At 40.3% G+C, this 21,314-nt stretch overlaps 1 protein-coding gene across 4 annotated transcripts in view; it reads left to right on the forward strand.

The window, feature by feature from the left end:
- Positions 1 to 21,314, forward strand: part of RIF1 (replication timing regulatory factor 1) — a 30,299-nt gene that overhangs the window by 1,221 nt on the left and 7,764 nt on the right. For all 4 annotated transcript variants that reach the window (XM_064661726.1, XM_064661728.1, XM_064661727.1 and 1 more), the window contains exons 2-28: positions 297 to 375; positions 920 to 1,016; positions 2,925 to 3,055; positions 3,427 to 3,521; positions 5,231 to 5,420; positions 5,913 to 6,005; positions 6,105 to 6,243; positions 7,445 to 7,596; positions 8,351 to 8,471; positions 9,462 to 9,635; positions 9,849 to 9,959; positions 10,211 to 10,273; positions 11,009 to 11,109; positions 11,338 to 11,424; positions 12,352 to 12,425; positions 12,527 to 12,707; positions 13,786 to 13,893; positions 14,140 to 14,289; positions 15,768 to 15,867; positions 17,081 to 17,345; positions 18,503 to 18,545; positions 18,837 to 19,039; positions 19,187 to 19,286; positions 19,574 to 19,717; positions 20,154 to 20,296; positions 21,005 to 21,094; positions 21,183 to 21,237. In XM_064661726.1, the coding sequence (XP_064517796.1) occupies positions 297 to 375; positions 920 to 1,016; positions 2,925 to 3,055; positions 3,427 to 3,521; positions 5,231 to 5,420; positions 5,913 to 6,005; positions 6,105 to 6,243; positions 7,445 to 7,596; positions 8,351 to 8,471; positions 9,462 to 9,635; positions 9,849 to 9,959; positions 10,211 to 10,273; positions 11,009 to 11,109; positions 11,338 to 11,424; positions 12,352 to 12,425; positions 12,527 to 12,707; positions 13,786 to 13,893; positions 14,140 to 14,289; positions 15,768 to 15,867; positions 17,081 to 17,345; positions 18,503 to 18,545; positions 18,837 to 19,039; positions 19,187 to 19,286; positions 19,574 to 19,717; positions 20,154 to 20,296; positions 21,005 to 21,094; positions 21,183 to 21,237 (3,289 nt within the window). The remainder of the gene's footprint in view (positions 1 to 296; positions 376 to 919; positions 1,017 to 2,924; positions 3,056 to 3,426; positions 3,522 to 5,230; positions 5,421 to 5,912; positions 6,006 to 6,104; positions 6,244 to 7,444; positions 7,597 to 8,350; positions 8,472 to 9,461; positions 9,636 to 9,848; positions 9,960 to 10,210; positions 10,274 to 11,008; positions 11,110 to 11,337; positions 11,425 to 12,351; positions 12,426 to 12,526; positions 12,708 to 13,785; positions 13,894 to 14,139; positions 14,290 to 15,767; positions 15,868 to 17,080; positions 17,346 to 18,502; positions 18,546 to 18,836; positions 19,040 to 19,186; positions 19,287 to 19,573; positions 19,718 to 20,153; positions 20,297 to 21,004; positions 21,095 to 21,182; positions 21,238 to 21,314) is intronic.

Here is a 21,314-nt window from a genome sequence, read left to right on the forward strand (position 1 = left end):
TTTATAGAAGTTGACCAAAAAATTCAAATCCTTGGTGTTTTTTTTAATGCTCTTTAAGCACTAAATGGGTCATTAATCACTTCATTTTTTTCCTTTATACTATAACACAATATTTTACTGCTGGGTCATGTTGTGACTGATATTTTTGCTCTTTAACTAGTCCAGTGTTGTGTTTATTTCCTCCAGAGAAAATATCCTGGCTAATTCGTCTCAGAAATTGAAAATTATGTCAGTTGTGTTTGTAAATATTGTTTGTTTTGTAAATACTGTTTTGTTTTCCCTTCTGCTCCTGAAAGTCGCCTGAGTGGTGAAGGAGGCAAAGTATTCACTGCAGATGTCAGAAAACACTTTCCTCAGCTCTGCAAAGTGTTTAAGGTATTTTTTTTTTTTAATTCTGTTCTCTACACTTGAGTGAACAATAAAATCAGGGTCTTGGATGTGCTCAGGCAGCATCACAGGGACAAATCTAATCTTCCAGCCAGAATAGATACAGTGTGTTGTGGCTGCCTCTAGAAACACTTCAGAATTCAGAATATGCAGTAAATGTCAGGGTTTTTCAAAGATTAATGTGAAGACTGTTCTTAGCCATTTTTTCTCCCCTGTTTTAGATGTTTAAAAACAGTTGGAGAGTCAAGTGGTAGAACGTGACATCCATAAGCAAAGTAAAGGACTTGGCATGTTTGGAATTTACTTCAGGAGAGATGTCTGAACACAGAGAGCAGAAATGTCCTCAGCACCTCAAATTGGCCTCTTGATTTGGAGTTTATGGAATCAGGAAGGGATTCCTGCAGGGGTGCATTTCCCACCAAGTGTTTGCTTCTGACAGCTCTCCAGAAGAGCTGCTGTTCAGACAATTAAGACAATATTTCTCAGCTACTTCTGTGACCTGAGACTTTGTGGTTTCCTGTTCTTTTTCCAGGCACACATTTCCAGTCCAAACTCCGAGCTCAGTAATGCAGCATTGCAGGCCTTGGGATTCTGCACTTTTAATTCAGCTAATACAGCTGAATTATCTGGTAAGCAAACAAACCTGTGTGTATAAATATGTACACTGGAGTTCTCTGTCTGTCTTAGCATTTATTTCAGTTTTGACCAGGTTTGCAGTTCCCAAGTGGTGCAGTGGCTTTGTCTCTAACATGAGCAGTGTGAGCTGTTCACTGATTCCATCTTGTACACAAGGAAGGGGGTATTTTTTCATGTTCTTAACACTGATTCTGTTTTATTACCTTCTAATTTCATTAAGTGCTTTAGTAGCAATTAGATTCTGTAAATATTTTTCTGGAGTTAGCAATCAAAAACAGAAATCAAAAAGGAATTTTGTGAAATAAGTAATCAAAAGTCCAGGTGGAAAAAGAGTGAAGAACCTACTTGTGTAGAATTTGGGTGTGCATAGCAGTGCTCTTCCATGTTTTCCACTCTTACCTGGTAATTCCTGGTTGTTAAATCATACAGTGGTTTGAGTCTGAACAGACCATTAAAGGTCATCTAGTCCAGCCCCAGATATTGGGCTGGTGGGTTTTTCAACTGAAACTAATCCAGAGTAATCCAAAATCTTATGACCTGCATTCCCAGAAAGTGCTAAATCCCCTTCACCAAAGGTTTTGCAGCTGAGAACTCGAGGCTTTGCATCCAGGTAAAAAAAGCACAGGGTTTTGGGAACAGGGCAGAGCTGATGGCCGGGTTGGCTGGTCCTGTTACACATTCCAGGTGTTGGGTGTTGGTCCAGTTGGAATAACACAGTTGGAAGCTGCTCAGTGTCACTGTGTGGTGGTGGAACAGGGTTGTTTTCCGTGGACACACAAGGAATTTGTGCTGTGCTGTGGCTGTTGTGTGGTGCCTTCGTGGTGTTGGGAGTCTGTGGTGCTGCTTAAATGCAAAGAGCAAATTGTGTGCAGTCAATCCTTGTCTTTTTCCTTCTGCTAAGAAGTGTTAAATGCCCTTGGACAAATGTTCTGGAATGACCTTTGCTAGAGAGGAACTCAACCTGAGGCAAGACTGAACTGAACCATCTGTGTGGGTGTGCAGAGGGGGTGTTTTTCCTGTGACTGCCATTCTGTTGGAAATGGATTCTTTTGGTTCTCCTACTCAATTTATAAGTGTGCCCTGCTTTCCTGTTATCCAAAATTTACTCTGGTTTCTTCTGAGGCATCTGTAATAGTGTCTGTGTGGTCCCTTTCTTTTCCCCCATAACTCGCTTTTTTTTTAAACTTTTTTTTATCTAGCTGATAAATTACAGTTAATTTTGTTAGGGAACGTCAGGCTCCAGAAATAATGAACTCCTGAGAACAATGGAAGCTTAGGAATGAGGACAAACAGCTTATGTACTTCTGGGTGTACTTCTGATTGAGAAAAGGAGTGTATTTGCCCTTAAGTTTCTCTGATTTTGAGATCATTTGCCCACAGAGCCCAAATTTGTAATAAATCAGACTTCATTAGTTTGGAGTTTGAAAGGAATACAAGTTTCATCACTCTTCCTGGTTACAAGTCTATGTTAACCTGATTAATTTTTGTGTACTGAGTTACAGTTTTACCCCCTTCTTTAATGATAAAGCCTCTTGTAGACCCTAAAATGAATTTATTGGTGTCCATTTAGCAGTGCTGCTAAATTCCCTTGAAATCCAAGAAGTTCTGAATAGTTAAATACTTAATCTTTAGCTCCAGTGTATTTAGCTAAAGTTGCCTTCTAGTTTCATGGTTTTGTGAATTCTTATAAAGCCAATATGTCCTACATTAATATTATCTCTATATTGAAACATTTGGAGCTTTTTTTGCTACTTTGCTCTGAGAGAACCTGCCCAAAAGTAATGTTTAAGACATTAAATCACTGATACTTACAAATGAAGGGATCTTTAGCAGTGTTAAGTGAGCAGAATGACCTGGAGCTCGCCCAGGATTTGAGGGCTGTGTGTTTGCTGTGCTTCCAGCCCCAGAAATGCAGGATCTGCTCTCGGCAGTGAACGGCGTCGCCGTGAAATCTTCCGACAAAAACACCCGCACTCGGGCACTTTGGGTCATCTCCAAGCAGGCCTTTCCTCCTGAAGTTGTCAAAAAGGAGGTGAGTTTTTTACTCTTTCTTTTCCCTTTTCTTTTACTGGCCCGATGTGCAATCTCTTGGTCGCTCCACTCAGTAGATTTTTGAATCTGAAGGTTGTTTTCCGTCAAATTTCACAGCCTAAGTTCTTGGGAAAATTGAGCCAGAAGTTATTGCTTCCCTCGAAGGAGGGGCTGCAATGTGTGCAGTTCTGTTAGAAACCAGTGAAACAGGGAAAAATACTCTGAATGTTCCAGTTTGCTCAGAGCTCTGACCTTAAAACGAGACCTGGCCTAATCCAAACACAGTCCTGGAAAATGGAATTTCATCATTCCGGCTCCCCATGGAATTATTGGTATCTAGGTGCTCACTCTGATGTTCTGTTATTCCCTCAGGTGTCCAATATTCTCTCTTCCCTGGAAACAATCCTTACCAAAGGAGATGTACAGTCTGTTGTGGTTGAATATGAAGCACTTAATGTCATCATACGGTGGGTGCACTCAGTATTCAATTGTTAAAGTAGGTGCTTAATTTGAGGGGAAAACTCTTGATAAGCAAAACCTCAGTGACACTAAATATACCAAAGAAAAAGTTTTTAATCCTCTTTGAATTGTTCAGTATGTTAAAGACTGTTTTCCTGCAGTTTTGACTGGGATAGAGGTAATTTTCTTCCTCATAGCTGGTGCAGTGGTTTGGATTTGGGATGAGAACAGTGTTGATAACACAGAGATGTTTTGGTTGGTGCTGAGCTGTGTTTGCACCCAGTCAAGGACTTTGCAGCTTCTCACCCCACCAGTGAGGGGCTGGGGGACACAAAAATCTGGGAGGGGACACAGCTGGGACACAGGGCATATTCCATAGGATGTGGCATCGTGCCCAGATGTAAACTGGGAAAAACTGGTCAGGGGCTGGTGCTGGGCATGAAGTCAGGGGGTGGGAGCAATTGCACTGTGCATCACTTGTTTTGTGTGTCATTATAATGGCAAACAGTTGCCTTCATGGTAATATGACAATTCTGATGCACAAATTAGACAGTGTCCAGCTGAAAGTCTTGCTTTCATTTGTAAGTGGCTTGTTAGGAATTATTTCCAAAGTCTCAAGTCTGCTTCAGTTACATTTTGTTTCCAGAACTTACCTGGCTGAGAAATTCTCCCCCATTACATGGGGTTTTATTGAAACATGTCCCCTTGATGTTTTCCACATTTTCCTGCAGTGTTTCTCATGACACTGTTGAGATTCCTGTTTAATTCCAAAGGTGACTTTTTAGGACCAACACAGTGCATTCTCTTGGTCAGTAGTGTTAAAATATTCAAATTTTATCTTAATATTAGTAAATATGCTGAGCTTGTATCTGCTGTTATTTAAGTGTTCTCTTAAACTTCTGGCAACTGATTTGAGCTGCAAATCCATTTTAAAGTGAAACAGTTCTTTTAAGCAGTGCTTGTCCTCTGGCTTTAATAAAATTCCTTGAAAGGCAGAAGTTTTCCCTTTGGAAGCTGTAGGAGGGATAGTTTTGACTTACCTGAGTCAAAGGGGCCACTTGCCAAAATTCCAGGATTTCTAGGGATGAGCTGGTTTCCTCCAGGCTGGTTTGGGTATATGCCAGGTATTCCCATTTCTGAAAGTCTTGTTGGCTTGTGTGGGATGGTGTAAACATGTGGAATTGTTTGTTGGAGTTCTGACAACGTTGGAGCCGTGACAGCTTTGGAATAGGAGGATAAAACAAAAGCACTTGAGGAGGGTGACGTGCATGGAGTCTGTGCAAACCTGGGCTGGAGTTTTCCAGGAGCAGGCCTGTGTTGTTCCCAGCACACAGAGTGTGTGGGAGCTGCCTGGGCTGCTGGGAACACCCAGGGATGGTTCATGTGCCAACCTGGGACTTGGGCATTGATAAGGAATGTCCCTGCCAGGCTCTTGTTCAGCTCCTTTGCCCACATCACTGTGACAGAGCAGAAAGGACACTGCAAATGTCAGTCTGTTGTGCTTTTGGAGAGGTTTGTCTAAAATAACACCAGAGCTTTGCAGTTTTAAATGAATTGTCCAAACAGAGCTGCTTGGAAAAAATCTTTAAGAAGTTTAGAATGGTTTCCTATAAATCATACGTTGAATTAGAGCATTTATTGATATCACAAAGATAATTTGGTTCCCTGAAGGGTCTGTTGGAGATTTGTAATCCCTGTATTTGTTCTCTGGATCCAGCCTGATGGAGCAAACCCCAGCCCAGATGGGAGAGGAGGCTGTGAGGTGGGCCAAGCTCATCATCCCTCTGGTTGTCCACTCTGCTCACAAGGTGCAGCTGCGAGGGGCCACTGCCCTGGAGATGGGGATGCCACTGCTCCTGCAGAAACAGCAGGAGGTGGCAGCTGTCACCGAGCACCTCATGACCACAGTGAGTGGCAGTGCCGTGGGTTTGGTCTGCAGGCAGCAGCAGGAGTGATGGGGGAGTTGGTTGGTTGGTTGCAGTTTTATGTTTAATTTTATTTACAGTCTAGATAATGGCAGCAAAAACATTCACAGCCAACTTCGTGGTGACTGTGGCTTTAATGGGAAAAATTAATGTAACAGCAGTGTAAATACAGGGGCAGTGTAAAAATAACAATGTGTCTGGACAGGAACCATTAATCAGGAAAATAATCATTGATAATAATAACTTGCTGCTTTTAAATGCTTCAAGCACCAGTCTTAACAGCATTAACTCATAAATGCCATTAAATTTCTGTTGTCTCTGCAAGGGAATTTGCTCACCAAATTCTGTCAGAAGTTGGTGTGGCAGTAACTCATTGTCTAGCTTAGCCTCCTACTCAAAATGGGCGTGAGGATGTGGTTGTTAGAATATTTTAACTGTATTTCTTGTAGAAATGCTGTTTCTTTCTGCCTGCAGAAGTTGATTTCTGAGCTTCAGAAATTGTTTTCTGCAAAAAACGAGACTTTCGTGCTGAAGTTGTGGCCACTGTTTGTCAAACTGCTTGGGAAGGTAAGCAGCAAAATAGTGAGTTCTACAATCATGAATCTTCAGGAAAAAGAGTTTTTAACAGCATTAAAATACCTCAATTTTGAACTTTTTCATCCCCAGACTCTCCATCGTAGTGGGAGTTTCATCAACTCCCTGTTGCAGCTGGAGGAACTTGGATTTCGGAGTGGCTCCCCAGTGGTAAAGAAAATTGCCTTCATTGCATGGAAGAGTCTCATAGATAATTTTGCTCTAAACCCAGGTAGATTTAAAACAAAAATTAACCTGAATTATTTTGCTTACTGTCACTTCCCCTAATGGGAATAGAATATTCACACCTGGTGTGTCTGTGGTGTACACAAACACACAGTGGGATAGACATAAATAAAATTCAAGATGTTGGGTTTCTTTGTTGTTTTTTTTTTCTTGTTTTGTCTTATTTTTAAGGCAAAAGGACAGTTTGATAATTTGTTCTATCTTAATTTTTCTGCTGGAACTGATAGGAATAGAATAATATTATATTTGTTTTGTAATGCTTTAACTGATCCAAACAGCAGTGAAATAGAGAATAAAACATTCTGTACATCTTATTTTGGACTGTGGGGATTAACTGAAGAAGGGCAGTGCTTCAGGATTGTAGAGGTGTTAAAAAAGTTGTTTTAAAGGTACAACTGAGACCTGAGCAAGTTGTAAGTCCAGTCTGTGTCAAAGCACAGAATATTTTGATTTTTATCTTGTTTGTGTTTCTCTCTGTGTTCTGAAGAGAAAACTAATTGTGGACATTCCGTAGCTTAGCTGAATTTATCTTTAATTGTCATTTTATTGTGTTTCTTATTATTTGTTCTGATCATTATTTCACATAACTTAATTAAAAGGTTCTATTTAATGGGAAGATAAAATCCCTGGCCCAGCTGGTGTTGGCTGTTCGTGTCCCAGGGTGGCTGGCCAGGATTTCCAGCTGCAGGAGCAGCTCCTGTGGATTGCAGAGGGGCAGGTTCTGCTGCTGCTGAGCTGGGCAGAAGTTTTTCCTCTTCCTTAAACACTTGCACACGCTTGAGCAAAGGTCTGTCCAGACCTGCTGTGCCATTTCTCCTGCAGTGGCAAATGATCCTTGGCAGCCTCAGATCCTTCCTTCTCACCCAGTGCCAATGCACATCCATGTCAAGTAAGAGTGCAAGGGTAAATTTCCCTCTAGTTTTGTTGGAATTCACTAGATTTCACTTCAGTATTGGTAAGAAATACTTGTATTTCCAGAGTTGTTCTAGACAACAATTAGAGCAGAAAGACAGTCTGAAAGCTTGGTGCATTTACTATGTATTTTAGTTCTGCAAATTGTCACTCATTGAGCTTTAAGCTAAAAAGCCCTGTTGGTTTAATTATTTTCCTTTTTTTCTTTTTTTCTTGCCCTGTGGTTTAATTATTTGTACTGCTTAAAATATGCCTTTTTTTTTTTGGTCTTCCAGATATCCTGTGCAGTGCTAAAAGGCTGAAATTACTGATGCAGCCCCTGAGCTCCATCCATGTGAGAACAGAGGCTCTGGCACTCACCAAGCTGGAGGTCTGGTGGTATTTACTCATGAGGCTGGGAACTCACCTGCCTTCAAACTTTGAACAGGTAACACAGCTGGGAATAGTCCTGGTTACTCTAACATATTCCTGCCTGCTTCATCCTCCTCTAGGTTATTTGATTGATTTTTAGCTTATCTGGTTTTATCTTATGGAATAGAACTGCCTTAAGGAACCAAACTTGACTCCATATTTCTGTGCTTTCTGTGTGTGTCTTCTGTGTAGTACAGCAGAAATACTTGGGATTAAATGTGCCCTTGGAACCTCAAGTTCCAAAAGATTTGGGGGCCTGTCTGAAAGTCCTGGGAGCATCTCTGGAAATGTCCAGTGACTGCACAACAGGGAGCACAAGCATGTCATTTAAGGGTTGTTTTGCCCTTTCACCAAGAAAGGGTGTGCTTTGGAAAGTTTGCCATAGGAAAACTTAATGAAAAAACCATCAAATATTTAGGAAGATGGAGGGGAAAAATGATCCTGGTGTTTCATTACTGTCACTGGTAACTGGAATGATCATAATGTTTCCATTCAACACCTGAATTTCATTAAGTTAAACTTCAGGATGGGAGTAAAGAGGGGGGGAAAATGTACCTTAGAGTGATCCAGCTGTATCATATCTACCAGGACTTTTTTTTTTATTTTAGGCATTCCTAATTAATTTATCATTATACATCTTAATATTAAAAGTACCCAGAAACTCTGAGACACCAATGCTGTGAACAGCAGCTCTATGTGATGTTTGAGATGTGTGGTTTATGGCTTGTGTGAGTTATAGCCATTTTCACTGAGGTGTGATCTCTTTGCAGGTCTGTGTCCCATTAATCCAAAGCACCCTGAGTCTGGATCCTGCTGCTGCATTCCCAGGAACCCCCTCACGCCTTCCAGCCAACCAGAGCTTGGGCTCAGCCACCCCTGGGCAGAAACCAGGTACAGGAGGAGCAACCTGTTCCCAGCTAAACTCTGGGTGCAGAATCACCTGCTCTCTTTAACATTTTCATGCTTTTTCATTTTTATTGAAACCAGGAACTTTTCTGCAGAGCTCAGAGGTGGTGATTCACACTGGGGAAAATGAGGCTGTTCCAGTCAGCATTTAAAGTTTAAAAAATTGTGCTCCATGTTGCAAGGACCAGTTTTAGTGTCCTGAATGTGTTCTCTCTTACAAGGGAGCTCTGGTTTGAAACTTAACTTTTCCTGTATTTATATGTGTGCTATTTATTTGTGCCCTTTTATTTTCTGTAGCATTTTTTAGTTTTTGCTTGGATAGTGTAGAATCATGGAATGGTTTGGGTGGGAAGGGACATTAAAGCTCATCCAGTCCCACCCCCTGCCATGGGCAGGGACACCTTCCACCAGCCCAGGTTGCTCCAAGCCCCATCCAACCTGGCCTTGGACACTTCCAGGGATCCAGGGGCAGCCACAGCTTCTCTGGACAACCTGTGCCAGGGCCTCCCCACCCTCCCAGCCAGGAATTCTTTCCCAATATCCCATCTAATCCTGCCCAGTGATCATGATGCATCCATAGCTTTGGTACTAATGTGAAACCACACCTCCTTGAGCTTTACATCCAACTCTCTGAGATAAGGAAGTGCCTCTTTTCCTTCTCTTTGTGGAAGCCTGGCATTCCCAGCTTGTGTCATTCTCACTGCTGTAATTAGGAGGCTCAGGTATGTTGTGGAGGTGTCCTGGATTTGGGGAGTTTCCTGTGTTCCCTCCTTAAAAAAGTTCATCTTGGTGAGATCACAACTGAGGTTGGGCAAAATGCTTTTGTTAAACCCCCCTTGGGAGTGTCTGGCTTTTAGAAGTCCCCTCCAACCAACCCTATGCAATAGTTAGTTCTTTTCCTATGAGATTTTGGTCTGTTGGATCTTTCCTTTCTCTTGGAATATGAGACAATGGGACTTCTCTCCCCTCTTTTAGGTCCTTACCCATTGGTGAGTCCAGCCACCCCGAGGATAAACCTCAATTCCAGCCCAGCAGGAGGAGTGGTGTTTTCTTCCATCCAGCTCCTGGGCATTGAAATGCTGCTGCACTTCCTGATGGGACCAGGAGTTTTAGATTTTGCTAAGCAAAACAAACTTGTACTCAGTTTAGGTGCGTGAATTTTATATATTTTTGAAGTATTTTTGCATAATCTCATTGCCAGTTTTATTGGATTTAAAGATGTCTGTTGGAATGGAATGCTGTAAACAGTTAAAACTGTTAGCTGTCATCTTTAAGATGTTATGTTAAATGCTTATTTTTAAGGCTTACCTTACCAGTAAACTGCAAAACAACAGCTTTATGGGTCATATTTTTTTGTTCTAGAGCCTCTCCAGTCCCCACTGATCAGCAGCCCTTCTTTTTTTTGTAAGCATGCCAGCACACTCATCAATGCAGTGCAGGATGGCTTTATTGCCATTGGAAAAGAAGTTCCTGGTAAGAATTTAATGATGGAATTTCATTATTGTCTGGGAAATCAACTGGGAGAGGGAAACATAAGAAATAAGCACTTTGTGCAATATCCTGATGTTACATTGAAGAGAACTGGCCTGACTTTGAAAACTTAGGTAATTTTTTGCTTAAATCAAAGTCTGCCTTTGAACAGAATTTGTTACTTTACCTGCAATTTTATTTAATGTTTTTATTTTTTATTGCACACTGAATAAAACCATTTTGCTGCCTTGTAGATTGTATGCTGAATGTTATATGGAAGGACATAAATGGATATGTGAAAACAGCAATTGAATCAGGTAAGAAGTGTCATGGTTTCTCAGTCTGTCATTGCTGACCAGTTAAAGGTTGTATGGAGGTTTTAAAACTAGACCATAAGTTGTTGCTTCCCTGCTGGTGAAGTTTAGGTTTAATCTTCATCAGTAATTGGGGTTTTTTTTAAAGCAGTTTAAAAAAAAATTTAAAAAATAACCCCACTTTAAGTCTTTGTAGAAATGGAGACATTCATATTACTCAAATCAGTGTGAAATCTTGGGTATGTGACTATGGCTGCCTTTTTCTGTAATTAAATTGTTTCAGAGTAAATTGTGATGTCTTTACAGATGTCTAAAAGTTATTTCCTCTGTAAAAATTATCCATAATGCTGTAAAGGCTTTGAAAGTCCAGAATATTCTTAATAATGAAACCTTTTAAATTGAAAGATTTAACTGAAATGGGTGAGAGAAATGAAGAGCATTCCTTGGATGAATGCAGAGTTCCACAACTTCTTTTAATATATCAGAGATAAGGTTGTTAATGATACAAAGGTTTCCATTTACTCATAAAACTCGGGGGGGGTTTATTTAAACCTTGGAGTTTCAGTTACACTGTTGTTCAGAGCAGGGACTTGGTTCTGAATCCCTTAAGTATTTGGTATATTTTTACAAATATACACAGATTTTTTTTTTTTTTGGTCTTGTAGTATTAAATAAAAAGTTTTATTGATGGTCAGAGTGACTTGGTTCTGCTTTAACTGGAAATATTCTTTATTCCAGGAAATAAGAAAGAAAAGCAAGGGTCAGAAATCCTCACTATGTTGCTCCAGGCCTTGAAAAACATTGTGAGATCAAACTCTCTTCCTGTGCAGAAAGTACTGGTGAGGATTTCTTTGCTTTAACAGTGTTTTTCAGATTTATCAGCACATTTGGGTCCCTGGTTCTCCTGCCAGAACCTTCTGCTTCAGAAGACTGAGGGACTTTTTTTGTTCTTTTTGCTGAAGGGAACCAGTTTTTTTCAATTTTGCTTTTATTTGTGGTGTTACTTCAAATATTTGAACCCTCAGAAAAATATATTTACGTGTATTTCTTTCTTTTCCCCTGCTTAGTCCCTCATTGATATTACTGTTAAGGAGTTGCCTCCAAAAGTATTGGGATCACCAGCTTATCAGGTTGCTGATATGGATCTTTTAAATGTAAGTCTGATTTCATTCCAGAGTTTTATTTATGCTGAAAGGTATTAGGAAGTCATAGCTGTACTTCATGAGACCCAGATCTTTCAGGAAATCATATTATTCAAAGTTCCAGAATGCAGACTTTGTTTCCAGCCCTCACTTCTGAGGAGTAATTTAACAATCTATAGATAAGGTTGGATAGGTACTGGAAGTAATGATGGAAAAGGGATTTTTCATGGTTTAAAATACAGATTTTAGGTACTTTGCAAGGAGACTGAATAGTTGAAAGGTATTTAAAGACTTTTAAAACTGGATGACCATCAGGTTTTCTACATCCACCAGTAGAGAGAAGGCAACTTTTTATTTTGCAGCAGTGGCAATAGAGGTTTTTAGCCCAACATTTACTTTATTAGCCAGGCATGGAATTGATTTGGAAGCTTTGAAGAGCAGACAAATATCTGAGAGCAGTCCTAAGTATAACAAGGGTAAGCAAATGCTGAACTCAACTGAGTAGGATAAAGCTTTGTCTGCTAGAACTGGCTTAAGAGCTCAACTCCCCAAATTCCTCCCAGTTCTTTACCACAAGTGCTTTATTTACATTTTCTGACTTGGGTACAAGAGTCAGAACTTTATTAGGGTGGTTAAAGTGAAATGCATTTTGTTAATTCTCTGACATGATCCAACTTGAGATGCTTGTGTCAGATTTTAGCAGAAGTTGTCCCAAAGATCTCTTGCTGCAACCTTGAACTAAGTGAATCCCAGGATCTGGCAGCAGCTCAGATTTCCAGCTTTCATTTTTATTTTGAATTGTTAGAACTGACAATTTTGGACAACTTTTAATAATTGTAAATTTCTGCCTTCAATATAATATATAGGTAGAGATGTGGGGCAGCCATTTCATTTGATCAATGGATGTGTTGTTTTGACCTCTTAAATTTCTCTTCCAAGGGAACACCAGCTTTGTTCTTAATCCAGCTGCCTTTCCATAACAACCTCCTGGAATGCTGTGTAACAGATGAGAGGTATGTGCTGGTGCTTGCTTATATCAAACTTCCCTTAGAAGCCTTCACAGGAGGGGTTGATTTTTTTCCTGAAAAAATATCTGTTGAACTTCCTTCCCCAGATTCTTTGTGATTCTGGAAACACTTGTGGGTTATGTCCTGTCTGGGCCCACATCTCCCCTGGCTTTCAGTGAGTCTGTGATCTGTGTCATCAACCAGAGCTCAAAGCAGGTGGAAAACAAGGAGCACCTTTGGAGAATGTGGAGCATTGTCGTTAATCCTCTGACAGAATGGATTAACCAGGTACAGTGGCTTTGGGTTCTCTTCCCCAAAAACCCACAGGGAAGCCTCATGTTGATCATTTATCTTGATCCAGAGTGGGCTTTACAATGATCATTCTTCAGTGCAATGTTCAGGATGGTTGGGAATGCTTTTCTCCTTTTCTTAAGTTTATAAACACACTCATGGATGTGCTCCAAGCCTTGATTCCTTGGCGTAGTCTTGCTGTCCCAAAGCATGGAAACTTGCCCTCCAGGAGCTGAGTCTTGTTTGTTTGATGTGAAAAATGTAATAAATCCCAAGTTGGGATGTTCAGGATGTGATTAGACCAGAATTTCTTACTGATGTTAGACTTGTTGAGTGGAAGCCCTAATGGAAGCCATATAAACTGTCACATTTAAGGGGTTTTTCAGGTTCTTACTAGAAATGCATTGACTGTAATGTAGGAGTTGTTGAATTAATTAATCCTCATGTAGTTGTTGGACCTAAAAATCTTAGAATTTGTGAACAAAATTTTAGGTGCTATGACTATTTACAAGGGAATGTAGTGACAGGACACAGGGAATGTCCCCTGGGGGACATCCTATCCCCAGAGGGCAGGGATAAATTAGAGATTAAGGAGAAATTCCTGGTTGGGAGGGTGGGGAGGCCCTGGCACAGGTTGCCCAGAGAAGCTGTGGCTGCTCCTGGATCCCTGGAAGTGTCCAAGACCAGGTTGGACGGGGCTTGGAGCAACCTGGGCTGGTGGAAGGTGTCCCTGCCCATGGCAGGGGGTGGGGCTGGATGGTCTTTAAGGTCCCTTCCCACCCAAACCACGACTCTAAGTAGATTGTTGTCATCACTTACTGCAACTGAACTAAGTGAAAAACACCCAAGACATTTTCTGATAGATTGTTTTTATTCTTGGAATTACAAACAGTGCTTTTTATCCCTTTTCTAGTAGCAGCCTGAACTCTTTCAAGAGCAGAACAGCTAATTTCAAACTGCCACTGGCAGTTGAGCTTGCACAGGTCTCATGTACGAGTCAGTGAACCAGGAACAGCCTTATTTGTCACCTCAGTTTTGCAGCTCCAATAATCAGAAAACTTCTTTGTCGTTGCAGACCAACGAAGTGAATCAGGGGGATGCCCTGGAGCACAACTTCAGTGCTGTGTACAGTGCATTGCTACTGCCAGTGTCACACATCTTCCCCACCCAGGGCTTTCCCCAGGTAACACTGAATACATAATATTAATTAAAACCAACGTGGGGTTTGTAAAAACTACCTGGTAATCTCGGGGGGGGGGGAATTTGCCACCAATACGTGTCGACATCGCACCGCTGCTCAGGGTTGGGTTTAAAACTCCAACAGTTAAACTTGAAAACCCTCAAGAGCCACACAGGTTTGAGAGAAGAAGAAAACTTTTACCCCTGTGCACAGACCTCGATGTTGATGAGCTTTCTCTCTGTGTTCAAGCCAACCATGAAGACCCTGCTGCGCTCGTGGTCGGAGCTGTACCGAGCCTTCGCCCGCTGCGCTGCCCTGGTGGCAACAGCCGAGGAGAACGTGTGCTGTGAGGAGCTGTGTGCCAAAATTATGGCTGGGCTAGAAGGTGAAACTCCAGTAGTGAGTATAAACCTGTGATACTGCACTCTATAAAGTACTCCAGCAGGTGTATTTGAAATTAGGTGTAAGAACCCGGTGTAAACTCCTGATTTGTGCTTCGGTTTGGGTGAGACTTAAAGCTGTAAGAAAAGAGTTGGAGGTGATAAAGAAATGGATTGAAGGGAGTAAAAATAACTATAAATATTAAATACTAATATTTATTAATTTATTTATTAGTAAGTCTTAAAAAAGCAGTTAAGCAGTCTCTTACATTTTTCTCCTAACTAATTAAGTGATAACAGTTTAGTGAGTGTCAGTGTGGTGGTAAATGGGATTTATCCAGTTGAAATAAATTTATTAATTTGTTAATTTATTTGTTAATTTATCAATCAATTTATTTATTTATTATTAAATCTTAAAATAGTAGTTAAGCAGTCTTTAGATTTGTCTCCTAACTAATTAAGTGATAACAGTTTAGTGAGTGTCATCGTGGTGGTAAATGGGATTTATCCAGTTGAAAAAAATTTATTAATTTATTTGTTAATTTATTGATCAATTTATTTATTTATTATTAAATCTTAAAATAGTAGTTAAGCAGTCTTTAAATTTGTCTCCTAACTAATAAAGTGGTAATGGTTTAGTGAGTGTTATCATGGTGGTAAATGGGATTTATCCAGTTGAAATAGATGTATATCAAGTAACTTCAATTGGCAAGTACCACAAAACCCAGGCATTTTAAATAGGAGGGAGGGAAGATTGAACTTGCTGCTGTTAATTTCTGGTGGCATCACCCTTGTCAAGTAAAATTTGAAAGTAAAGCTTTATAACAGAGAAAACTTTTGGAAGAAGAAACCCCCACCATGAGGGGAGGTGGAGTGTCTGGATGTGAACATCAGCTTTGGAAGATAAAGCCCTTTGTGCTTAAAGTTCACTCTTCTAAAAAAATATTGTGAAAAAAACCAAGAAAAACACTGGAATTTGCAAACCTGGGATTTAGAGGTTTGCATCATTATAACTTAGCTTGGATGCTGCCATATCCTGATGATAAACATCAATGCCAAAAATCAATAATTAATAAACAAGCCAAACTTAACCAATTTAAAAGTTCAGTGTGCAAGTTATACTGAAACTTTATATTAGTCTAGAATATCAGTGTTCCTTGTAAAGCAGGTTTGGCTTTATGTGGAAGATTTTTTGGTGGATTGGGAGGGGAAAAAAACCTTGAACCTTAATTCTTTTGATCCATCCTAAATCTTCTTAGGGCTGCTTTGCTGTTTGGACAGTGCATTTGCTTATGTCTTATTTGTATAGAATGGGAAGACTCATCATCATGTGTAAATGTATTTAAAATGTAATTTTATCTGAGTCTGATAGTGCAGAGCAGTTGCACCACCTTTAAATTAAAAGTGCATTTCTGTCCTGAATGACCCAAGTGTGTTTTCCTGTCACTGTTTCTCTCGTGGTGGTTCCTGTTCCTGATGGTTTCTGTTGCTCCTCAGATGTTTTCCATGATGGAAGGTCTCACCCACGTTGTCTCAGTCATGGTTGACTGCATCAACTTTGCTCCATATGGTACCAAATACCAGCCAAAAACCAGATGTAAGGAAATGCTTGAATACTGGGGGGTTCTGTGTGGCTTAGAGTTGGGTAAAAATTAGTGTTGTTGTGGGTGCAGAAGTGACAACTGCAGGATATCAGTGGTGTGAATGTGCTGCATGTGCTGTCTGACCTCTGAAGGGATTGGCAAAAGTCATGAAAGGAATTAAAATTATCATCCAGTCAGCCTGTTTGAGTCTCAGACCTTTGCTATTTGTTGAGCAGTTCCTGCACAGCCTGGCAAAATACAGCTGAGATTGGTATAAATATATTATATAAATATATATTGAGGCCCCTTCACTCTTTTTTTTCACTGTTAAACACTGCTGGGTTCTAAAATGGTATTTTGGCTGTAATTTCATTTTTGCTTGTGAGATGTGCTTTTGCTTTGCTCAGCTCTGCTCTGAGGCAGCAATGCTGGGCCAGAACCCAGAGTCTGATGTTCCAATTCCTGCTGAAAACCAAGGGTAAATTGTTAACAACACTTTGCTTCTGCTCCTGAACCTGCTTTGTATGAAATAGTTGGGAGTAGGTTTAAGAAGACAAAGAGTCACTGTGTGTAAAATACTCTTTGTTTTATTTTCTACTCCCACTTAAAACTACTGAACTTAAAGAGTTGGACTTGATGATCTTTGTGGGTCCCTTCCAACTCACAATATTCTGTGAAATTCTCTGAAAAAATGAAGAGATAATTCACAAAATAACACAATTCACTATAAAATTGAAGCATTTCTAATTTCTCTGCCCCACAGGAATTTGTTAAAGCAGTGAGATGCTGTGTGGGACTGCTGAGGGAATGGAATGCTTTGATTGGAACTGTTGATGAGATAAAACATGATGTAAACTTCACTTATAAAGAAATTATTATTATGAATATATATGTGTGTGTGTATAATTATATTATAAATAAATAAACTAATATAAATTTATATTCGCCCTCCCCTCCTCCTCCCAAAATTTATGTGTATCTGTAGAGTGGTGGTTGTCTATTTTCAAATAGACAATAAAGTCTCAAAAGCCAATCATAAATAAGAGGAATAGGAGATATGATAAAATTAAAAATGTATTTATTCTGTTAGGTCTGGTTTTAAACTGTTTGTGGATACAGTTTGGGCATCAAAGTTCTGCTTCTCACACAGACTGAATGCTCAGATGTGTTTTTCTGTAGGGCACGTTGGTTAAGGAAAATTATTACCTTTTTATTTTCTAATTTTAGCTCCACAGACCCCTTCAGATTGGTCTAAGAAGAAAAAGGAGCCCCTGGGCAAACTTGCCTCTCTCTTTAAGCTCCTGGTGATGTTACTGGACTCCTTCCACGTGTTCAGCTCCCAAGAAACCTGCTCAGAAACACTGATCTCTGTTGGTCCTTCAGTCCTTGCTGCTCTTCACAGCATCATCAGCCACATTTCGCTGCCCTCAGTGATGGGCACCATGTTTGCCATTTTTTCCAAGCCCCTGGCAGTGTTTTATGAAAAAACCAAGTGAGTATTTTAGGAATGGTTGGGAGACTGGGTTCATTTTACTGGGGCAATGTCATGTGCTCTTGGAGCAGGTCAGAGTGGAGCTCAGGGGTTCTCAGCACTTCCAGAAAGCTTGGTATTTAAAAACTCTTGCCTCTTTAGACTTGAAGTGTTGGCATCTCTGCATGAATGAAGTGTTTGCTTTCCACCTCCTGTTTATTTTCACTGCAGAAAAGATATTTATTAATTATGATTTGTTTTCTAGTGGGCAGAAACTGCATAAAATTTTACAGGAATTAAATCACAATGGGCTGCACACTCAGATCCTGGAAGTTTTCCAGCAGAAGGAAGTACTGGAAAAAACTTTCTTTGTGTTTTTTTTTCTTTATGTAGCTTTGCTGCTTTATTCTAATTTAATTGTCATAGATTTTACTGGAACTTGGAGCAGGGCTGCCTAAAATTCACCTAAGACTCATCAGAAATCCCCATCCCAGGGGCAAGAATCCACTTGTTCCTGTGTAAGGATGACTCCACCTCTCTCCATCTCCCATCTCATCAGCCTTTGAGCATTGTCTGCCTTATATTTATTCAGGAAAAAAGAGAAGTTGGAATGTATTTTTGAAGCAAGACATGTGCAAGCAAATACAAGTTTGGGAACCTCTTCAGCTTGGGGGACACAGGGTTCTAAAACAAGCTACTAAATGCAGTTTCCTCTTATTTTTCTGGCTAATTCTAGGGCTTTACTTACATGGAATTGCTTAGTTTAGGGGGTGTTTCAGCTTTTTAATGCAGGTATTTCTGGGGCCTGGGAAATGTGTTTGGGGAGAGGGCGAAGAGAAGCACAGAGCAGGCAGTTAGAAGTACTTCATAAGAAGAGCTTTAAGTTTAAGTTTGTACTGATTACCACTGACTTTTCCATTAATTCCTCTGAAATTCAGCATGTGAGTGGGGGTTAAAGGAGAATCTGACTTCAAACTACATTAGAAATGGTTTAATCACCCAACAGGAGGCTCATTTCCCAACATGATTCCATCAGGTTTTTTATCCTGTACCAAACTATATATACACTATACTAGACACTAAAACTACTGTGCAAAGCTTGAAGGTATTATATGTTACGTTTTTATGCTTGGGGTAAATGAGGCAGCAAAATATAATTTTTCTGTTTGTTTTGGCAGGCTCCCTGAGGTACCTAAAGTCTACAGTAATCTTAACAACAAGGTAAATTTGCTGGGGTTGGGGGAAATGTGAGGCACCAGAGCTTTGCCATTCATCCTGTGTTAAAAAAACAAATTAAAAATGTATTAAAGGTGGAGATTTAATATTTAAATGATGTGTTTATTGCTGAGGGGAGGAGCTCTAAGCTCTTTGTGTGGTGTGATTTTTAAAGTTATTTATTCAGGCTGTAGAGTTATATGGGATAATAATCTTTTCAATAGGGGTTTAATTCAAATATTGCACATATTATTTCAAAGTTTAAGTAAAAACTCTCTTGTTTCTTCTCTCCCTCAGCTTGAGAAGCTGCTGGCAGAGATTCTGCAGTGTCTACAGTCCCACTGCACGGGCTCCTACGACAGCGAGATGCTGGAGCAGCTCTCCCCACTGCTCTGTGCAGGGTTCCAGCACAGGAGCAAACAGCTCAGGAACCAGTGTGCCCAGTTCTGGAATTCCACCTTTGCCAAGACTGCCTCACTCACATACCCTGAGGAGTTAAAGTAAGATATTTTCCTTGTTTGTATCTTTAAAGGAAGAGATCTCGGGTTGTACAAATGGTCCTGGTTTCTGAGGGATCTGCTGCTCTTGCTGTGCCCCTTCTCCTCCTCCAGAAGTTTAAAATGCTTTTTGTTTTTTTTGTTGAGCAGATCTGTGTTAAGCCAAGCCAAAAAGAAAGTTCCTCTCCTGCTGCCTGGCTTTGAAAGCATTGAGATGGGTGAAGAATGCAGTGGGCCCTTCTCTGACACGGTAAATACCTTGTTGAGCCTGGGAATCCTTCAGGAGGTCACTTGTGGTTTTTACTATGATTAACCTGCTCTGGTTTCGTGTTTGGAATGATAAACTATGCTGGGTGAGCACTGTCAAAAGGTTGAGCTGGTTCTAAACTTTTTATGCCTTTTAAAGCTTCTTTGAACAATTAATTTAATTTAGAGGGAAAGGGGAGCGTGGGACAGTTTAGCTGTAGAAATTAATACATCTCAGGGTGGGTCTGTGAGCTTGGAGCTTCTTCATGCAGTGTATTTTTATTGAAATAGATGGAAAATTCCCAGCTGGATGCAAAGATCAGTGGAATGGAAGTGAAGCTGGGTCAGAAACGAGATTCTATATTGGCACAGATGAGCGACCAGAAAAACGATGGAAAAGACAAGTCCAGTAACGTGCAAGTAACACCTGCAAAGGTAAAGTGTTGCCAGAGAGGGGTGAGAGAATCACACATCCCATTCTGCACCAGAACATCCACTCTGCTGCTGCAAATCCTCAGGGAAAAATAATAAAACAATGAGTTTTGTGGCCCTGGAAAATTTTTTCCTTCAAACTTAAGCTGTCCAGCAGACTCTAATTTAATTTTCTTGCTAGAATTCTCTGCTGAGTTTATAGATTTTTGAGATCTAAGGAGGGTGTGGTGGGTGGGAGGAGTGACAACCCCACAAAACTCACCTCACTCTGGTTGTAGGTTTGACAGATTGGGGTCTGGAGGGGGATGTTGGGTTTGGTGGGACTGTGCTGTGTACACAGATCTGTCACAGGGAGGGAAGGCTGTTGTGTTCCTAAGGAACTCCTTATTTTCAGTTCCTGTTTCTAACCCAGCATCTGGGGTTTTTTCCCTTTCTGCAGTTAAAACTAGAATTTGCATCGTCAAAGACTCCAAGTGAGGTACTTCTGGAAGAGGAGAAATCAGTTGATTTTGTGTTTATTCCTCCAGAAACAAAAGCAAGAGTATTGACAGAACATCAGAAAGAAGTGCTGAGGTCAAAGAGGTCTGTCATTTATTCTGTTTTAATGTGAAATGTCATTACATTGAGTATCTCACATTTAATTAACTTCAATTCCTGTATCTCACATTACTACACGGATTTGAATCTTGACCTTCCATACAGGTTATAAAGTTTAAACCTAAAAGAGTTCCTTGCTTTACTGTTTTAAAGCAACCAAATTACTCTCAGAACTGCATTGCCTATTTTGATTAAATACACTCTCTGTAGTCTGTTTGGAGTTGGATAATTTGGAGTTTACATTTTTACTTCATGCAGTGAAATAGAAGATGTCATTTTTCTTGAATCGTGGAAGTGAACGGGTTGTTTTACCCAATCTGAGGGAAGGACCTCTGAATCTGAAGGGAAGTCTTGGTGTCAGCAGCATGTCAGAAATTAGGATATTCCCAGGACTCACCTTAATTCCAGAGGAATCTTTAGAATTACCTCTCTTTTTAATGGGAGAAATTAATACTGGAGTGTTTTCTGTGCTTGGGCAGCAAAAACCAATGTAAGCAGAACTTGTGTCACCCAGAGGGGCAGGGCTGAGTTGTGCAGTCAGCAAGTGCTGGGGAATTCTTTGCAGAGTGGGATCCCAATCCCAGCTTTTATTCTCCAAAAATTATTTAATGCAGCTGAAAATAGTGGCCTTGAAATAAGGAGATGATAAATTCCAAAGAAGGGTCTGACTTCCCATTGCTGGTTTTGTTTCAGGGTTGACATTCCTGCCATGTACAACAACTTGGATGCATCACAAGACACCACCTTATTTTCTCAGGATACTCAAGGCCAGGAGGATTCTTTGTAAGTAAAAGTGACCACTAAGCACATTAAAGGTGTCCCCCTTTTTTTTTTTTTGCAGCAACTCTAATTTGAGTAACTTCTGTTTTAGGGAAGTATCACCTTTAATAGAAAATGCCAAAGAAGATACTGAAAGCAAGCCTCAGGTAATTCCTCATTGTCTACTGGTGATTAAAATATCAGGGTTACAACCATAACATGAGAGCTTTTGTGGTTTGTGTTC

The sequence above is a fragment of the Pseudopipra pipra genome, chromosome 7 (genome assembly GCF_036250125.1).
Source record: "Pseudopipra pipra isolate bDixPip1 chromosome 7, bDixPip1.hap1, whole genome shotgun sequence".
Classification (NCBI taxonomy): Eukaryota; Metazoa; Chordata; class Aves; order Passeriformes; family Pipridae; genus Pseudopipra; species Pseudopipra pipra.